A 7,407-nucleotide genomic window follows, 5' to 3' on the forward strand; every position below is an offset into this window, starting at 1 on the left:
TATCACTGTCACATCCCTCCTCGCTCCTAGCCCTCTGCTTTCGCCCTCCAGCGTTTTCACTAGGCCACATCTGAACAATGGGCCTAATACCAAAAAACATGTTGTGTGTGTTGAGGGTGTGTGTGTGTGTGGTGGGGGGGTTCGGGCTTCACGTACCTTTAATTTTCCGCTCAGCTAGCTTATTGATTAAGGCTGCAATTACCACCTAATCTGTAGTAGGTGTGTTATTAAAAGACATTCTCCATTGTTGGCCAATAACTAAACAGTGTCCGATCCCAAATACCATCGCTCAGCCTTAAGGGACAAGTGGGAGAGCGAGAGCAGAGAGTGGGTCTCATCATCATTAGCAGACTAAGGGGAAATGGGAGTAAGAATGGTGGAATTAGAGCCACTACCTCCAGGGGGAGCTGAGCGAGGAAGGGATGAGGTCACATGGGTTTTTTTTTAGCACCTGACACAGGCCAGTCTTTAACTTTGAACAGGGGCGTCTGTCTTTCAAGGTGTCGAACAATGATTAGAGATGCCTGGAAGACTAGTGTGTCTCACAGGAGCATGTAGCAATCAATGTTCTCAGTGATGGGGGATACTTTTCACAATAAATGCCCTCTGCTGACGGATGTTAATTAAGTGCTGAATTTGAGCATTAATTTTGCTCAGCAACAAGGTGCACAGATTTTTCGTCAAAGCAGAGCTCCTGAATATCAGAAAACACTGTGTGGTGACAGCATATTTAAAAGTCTGGCTATAAACGTAATAATTCATTATCACAAACGTCTTCACACACCTGCACACACAAGGTAACCATGAGAGACTCTAATGAATTATCCCACCTTTCACCTAACATGCTGGTTTCCCTTAATTCCTATTAATTTCACATAATGGCTGTCTGCTCACCTGAAATTAACAGCACTGAGGCACAAATCCACTGGGGTCTCTCTGGAGGCCAAATGGCAACCACAGCAAACAACACGATAAAAAAATCCTCTGAATACAAATGCAAATGACTGCTGAAATGCATAACCCTTGCATAAGACATTTAAAGTACTCAGCTAGTGTAAATTATATTTTAGTGAGCCCGGTATTTTCCAGGTGATCAGCAGCTTTTTGTGCACTTGCTTGTCCCATGAGGAGCGGAAAGCCATTACAGGGCTCCTGGATTTGTTTGCCAAAAATTCATTGTGGCTTTTGAAATCTGTGGACGAAGCAGTGCACTGCTGTGGATACTAAATATTTCTGCTGCAGGTCAGGGTCATAAATTAATATGCTGTTAAATCATGTCATATCGCCTGAATAGAGAACGAAAAAGCGTTAGGACAATGAGCTGCCATTATGCATTACAAAATGAAATATTAATAAATATTCAATGTAGCCTGTTATACATATACAGGTAGACATTTAATTAAAATAATAATTAAAGTTATATTTAAAACTGTACAGGTATATTGGTGACTATTCCTGATATTTGGCTGATTATGGTCAAATTTGGTCAGTGGTCTTTTCTTTAAAAATTGATTAGGCTACCTAAAAGTATGCTTTGATACTGCAGCATATCACCATCACCTAATGTAGCAGCATCATTTTACTTCCAGATTAGGTTGTTCAGTTAATATTGGGATGCAATTTTAGCATACAATACACAAAACAATGGTGGAAATACCAAAACACACAAGACAGGAAATCCCTGAAAATATATTGATGTATAAATACTTTGATTTCCTCGAAAGTGACCCCCATTCAAACAGGACACACACAGCAGAGCAAGGCAAAATCACAAAATAATCTAAAAACATGTCATCAGGATTTGTGAATAATAAAGCTGGCTGAGGTCAATACTTTTTCCTCCCGTCTCACAATGCTCGTCGGCACAACAGCTGTCTCTTTTTGCTTAATCACCCTGCTATCCTATGCTACTTAATGATTAAAAAGCAACCACAAGTGAATGCATGATAAAAACGGACAAAAAACAAGGAGTGTAAATTGTGCCTGTGGCTCCAGCAGCATCATTGTGAGCTGATGGGGGGTAAAAGACATCCACAGATGAAAGTAGATTTTGAACAATTCTGCAGCCCAGGGGGCCTCGCTCTTTAATGAGGCAAAACTTTAAGTACTGAATAATAAATAATAAAAATTGACAGTTCATTTAGCTTTCAGTGTACCTCGTAGAGAAACCCATTACACGCCATTACTCTTACTGTCCGTGGCATGAACAGTAAGTATGGTGGAATATGAAAATGTACAGCACTAGGTAGGGGAGCTGAATGGGGAGAGGAAGTGTGTGTGTGTGTGTGTGTGTGTGTGTGTGTGTGTGTGTGTGTTTCTAAGAACCACCAATAAGCTGTTTTTTTCCCTTAGGTTAAATACAACTGGATGAGGTTATATGATTCTTAAGAGGTTAAGGCCAATGGTGCCTCTGACACCACATAGCAAGTGTTTTCTTAACCGTCTCCTTTTTCAACAATACTGTATCTGATAGATCTGATGGCCTTGAACCCTTTGAATGCTACTAAATAAGGACATTGGACATTGGACATTTTCAGAACCTTCTCAAGCACCATCTCTTCACAAAGGCTTTTGGACTCACTTATCCCCCTCATCAGTGCCCAATTTTTAGTCATCCTACTGTATTGTATTGCTAAGCGTCCTCGGGTTAAATTAAATTATTATTATTGGTTTCCATTGAAATAATTATGTACTTAGCTGCTGCAGCAAAATGTGCATGTGCATGTGCACACACACACACACACACACACACACACAGTTCAGTGGTTCAGACATTAAGTGGAAGAGCAGTGAAAAGAAATAGTGTAATCTGAACTTAATTAAAATAATAATAATAATCAGAACTACTTTCTAAAGAAGAATTAACCCCACCACAAACTGCTACAACATTAAAATGCAACAGAAAATACAATTTTGTTATGCAAGTTGTGGGATGGATGCGTGACATAATGAAAAACATGACATATTTATTGATATACTCACATATGACAACATGGCTTTGAGTTCTTCATCACTTCTTACAGTGATTCTGTCCCCCACCTCGTCTTCATCTAAAAACCACAGAAGCATCCGTAAGTTTGGATTGTAAAACTGTATGAATAAATAGCTAAATTAAAAAATAATTCAAAATACCAGGCAATACTCAAAGCAAAACACATTTTGATATAACAGCTGCAACTGTAACACAAAATACAGTTGCAGGTATCACAGCAAGTAACACAGGCCACATTTTTTAGGCAACTCATTCCACATTATGAAAAACATTAAACATTACTCATCCTGAGTCACTCATATTGAAACTGTGCATGTCACTTTAAGGAACAAAAAAAAGAGAGCAGCTATACAGTTGCAAAATCTTGGGTTTCATAATTGCAAGGGGAGATTATTATTTGTCAAAGAAAATTTTAAATTATGTTAATTTACCAGTAAATATGATGACATGCAATATGTATTTCACAGTTTCATCAGTAAAACAATTAACACTGCATGCAATATACAAGACACAGAAAGGCACAACTACAACCCCAATGCATTAAAATGGTATCAGTTTGAAAATAAAATATATTGTCTTTATACAGTTTAAAGTAAATTTATGTTGAAAAGCACGAGCAAATTATTACGCATTTGGTTAAGACAACATGCCAACTTCTTTGGAATCTGGATTGTACTTTTGTCAATATTAAGCAGTGTTTTACTGTTTATATTTCTGCTTTGAAAAAAAAAACTAAATTAGGTGTAACTTAAGTGAGCACCTTATAATATCAGAATAACACAAAATTTTATCCACATACCTGTTTACATAACAATTAAGACTGACCATAAGCATCACTAGCATTACCGTAAATGCTGTTTGAAATGTTTATGTTTGATTAACATTGTTATATTCATGTTGTAATAGTACATATACTATGCATATTTTCAGCAAAATGGATATCTAACAAAATATATTTTTAGGATATAATTTAATCTAAGAAACAGGATCACTCGTATTATAGAAATGGTAAATATAAATGGAATAGAATAGAAATATTACATTAGTTTTCAAAAGAGTTTCACAGAATAGCCTAAATGTGTGAGATTTGGTAAAAGGGACAGTTGAGAGAAATTAACTGTTCGTCCTACTTACAGAGAGTCAGAAAATAAGAAATGCCTCAGGAAAGACGTTTTTTTCCATTTGGTGTAGTCTGAAGTATTATTAAACAGCATTATTAGGAGTTTTAGGCTCACTTGTGTCTATGTGTCTTTGGGATCAAATAACATAATAATGATCCATCATGTATCATCAGGGAAAACAAAGCAAGTAAACACAAGTTGTTTCAGACTTTGAAAACCCCTGACTGTAATTTATAAATTTTTCCTGCCCTCTCATATATATATATATATATATACAAAGAAATAATAGGAATGGGGATTGAAGGTTTCCCATTGAAAGTAGGAGTTGTTAGTAACAATATGTCAGTTAGTCAGTAATGTACAACTTATTGTTACCAATGAGAAACACAGGTCACTCAGAGGGTCCACAGTACTGTAAACTTGGAGTGTCAGGAGTTGAAAAAGTGCTGCGGTAGATTTAGATTGCTGTGGTTGTTTCAGAAGCAAAGTAATAAAAAAACTAGAAAAAAGACACTCACATTCAAATGCCGTGACAGTGGCTTCAGGCATGACATCTCTGATTGCAACCTGTAAATGTTTGGCAGAGTTTATTAAAACAGGGAAAATAATACAATATCGCCACCCTGTTAACATAATCGCCTAACTGATTTTTTCAAGTTTTGGAGGAAACACAAAAAACTTCACCAAAAGTGTAACATATGATATTTATTGATTCATTTCATTCAAAAGGGATGTAACAAAGGATGTCTATTGGCATAGTAGTAACAGTTTGTGTAAATGATGTAACTTAAGAGAAATAAATGACTTAGGCAATTTTTGAACATGCCTTTGTGACTTAAGCAAGATATGGTAAAGATATGGTTAAGTCACACATTTGACATAGGCCATTATCTTAAAGGGGTAAAATCACATGATCTGATCAACTGAGGATGTAGGCGATTTTACCATAAATGATTTAGGCAAAAAAAAACAATTTTGACAAAAAAAGACTTAGGCGATTATTTTAACAGTGTGACGATATAGTTGTGTTTAGTGTATCTTAGCTGGGCTCAGACACAGAACCAGATTAAAGCTGTATTCATGTCGTTTCACTGTACAGCTATTTTTAATTGAAGCTCCTGATATCAAAAGTCAGTTAGCCAGCTGTCTAGCTTTTGAAAGACTCACCAGTAAGTCATTGAAGTTCAGAAGAGATGGACAGTCAACGGCCGAGTCCATGTCCCCTGACGGTGTTTTTATACGGATAACTATTGCCTCGGTGTCCATTGCGAAGATGTTATTTAAACCGAGTATGAGCATAAAGAAGAACAATTAAGCCTCATAATAACACTTGTCTAAGCTAACATGCTAGCATCCTGCTCAGTCCAGTCACTTCCCCAAGTGGTGCGGAGATTTAAAAACGTTAACCGTTGAGCTCATTCAACGGTCATATCATAACCGTATTAAAGGTCTATCTTTAGCTATAAAATATGTGTTGGTCCACTGTCTGAGACGACGTTTTACACTGTGTTATCTGAGATATTTAGCCATGAAGCTAGTTTTGAGGAAAACACAACTGCTCCAACAGCGTTTCCGAATCAACATCCGCTCAGCAAATTTCAAAATAAAAGCATCAGCCCTGTTTTCACTTTGCTGCTTTTTACTGTCAAGTAAAGAAGCCTTGCATGACAATTATGTTCTATCAGTGGTGGAAAGTTACCAAGTTCAAGCAACATTAATTATCGTCACCCTGTTAAAATAATCGCCTAACTCGTTTTTTTGTTTGCAGGAAACACAAAAAACTTCCCCAAAAGTGTAACATATGACATTTATTAATCATTTAACTCAAAAAGGATGGCTATTGGCATAGTAATAAAACTGTGTGTAAATTATGTAACTTAAGAGAAATAAAATGTGACTTTGGCAATTTTTTGAACATGCCTTTGTGACTAAAGCAAGATATGGTAACACTTTATTTTGAAGGTGTCTATATAAGAGTCACACAAGCCTGTCAGAAACATGACATGACAAGTATCATGAGCAATAATGTTACTTTAAAGTATCATTAATGTTCATGACACATCCCATGTCATGTTTATGACACGCTCATGTCACTCTTATGTAGACACCTTCAAAATAAAGTGATACCATATCATGCTTAAGTCACAAAGGCATGTTCAAAAATTGCCTAGGTCACATTTTATTTTGACTTAGGCATAATAAATCCGCTTAAGTCACACACTTGACATAGACCGTTATCTTAAAGGGGTAAAATCACATGATCTGATCAACTGAGGATGTAGGTGATTTTATCATAGGTGGCCGGCGTCATGAGGAAATGATTTAGGCAAAAAAAATGACTTAGACGATTATTTTAACAGTGTGACGTTATGATGCATTGTTATGGTATGGTCCAAGAAAAAGATGATATTAACATAAATTGTACTTTTTGCACAACTCAACCTGAAAATGTGGCCTATATTTTCTGTTACTGTCAGTACTCTAAAAAAAATTGGAAATATGTTTTCAAACACATTATTGTTATCTTTTTTGCATTATTCTTTGAACATGTTATATTTTGATTCTTTACCTATGACAAAAAAGAGGATATTTAATTCAATGTTTATTGTAATATACACAAAGAAACATGTTTCCTTGGACAATGAAAATCTTACTTTGCTGTCTCTCAGATGCCAGAGAAGACAGAAGTAAGAGAAATAGATTTTTTTTAAATAGGATAGAAAAAGAACAATAGGTTTTCAAGAGAGAGGCAGGTACAGGTATAAATAGTCTTTAAAGTTCAAGTTGTGCTGTATGCTTTGCAATAGTGCAAGTAAAATGTGAGGTAACAGTAAGTTGTTGACCAAGAGGCAGTGCAAATAACAGCTAGTTAGCTATTGTGGAGTCTGATGGCAGTGGGGAAGAATGAGTTCTTTAGCCTGTGGTCCTGCATTTCAACTTCTGTTTTTAGTGTTTTTTAACTTTGAATATCACATGAAAACTATTAAATGTTGTATCAATAAAAAGTCAATCAAACTGAAAGGGCTTTTTATTTTATTTATTAGTTTAGTTTATTTTTATTGATTCATATTTTTGTTTGTATCAATTTTCTTACCCCTCACCTGCAGTTGCTTCCTCTGCATATTTTGCACAATTTTGTTTTCAGACACAATCCTCTGGTTTCATTTTCACAGTGATATATTTGGAAGAGATTGATTAATAAAGTTTTGAGAAGTTATAGAGTTTATCTGTCAATAACAAATTACATTGTCATAAATCATTTCATGGAAAGAGGTAAAAAAATAAATAATAATA

General features: G+C 35.7%; 1 protein-coding gene across 1 annotated transcript in view; it reads right to left on the bottom strand.

The window, feature by feature from the left end:
• map2k5 (mitogen-activated protein kinase kinase 5) overlaps positions 1 to 5,711 on the bottom strand; it is a 59,546-nt gene extending 53,835 nt beyond the window's left edge. The window contains exons 1-3 of the mRNA XM_059347055.1: positions 5,281 to 5,711; positions 4,632 to 4,680; positions 2,983 to 3,050 (exon numbers count right to left, since the gene is read on the bottom strand). Coding sequence (XP_059203038.1) covers positions 2,983 to 3,050; positions 4,632 to 4,680; positions 5,281 to 5,412 — 249 coding nt within the window. The 5' untranslated portion in view covers positions 5,413 to 5,711. The remainder of the gene's footprint in view (positions 1 to 2,982; positions 3,051 to 4,631; positions 4,681 to 5,280) is intronic.
• Between the last annotated feature and the right edge of the window lie 1,696 nt (positions 5,712 to 7,407).

This window comes from Centropristis striata, chromosome 2 (genome assembly GCF_030273125.1).
Source record: "Centropristis striata isolate RG_2023a ecotype Rhode Island chromosome 2, C.striata_1.0, whole genome shotgun sequence".
In the NCBI taxonomy this organism is placed as follows: domain Eukaryota; kingdom Metazoa; phylum Chordata; class Actinopteri; order Perciformes; family Serranidae; genus Centropristis; species Centropristis striata.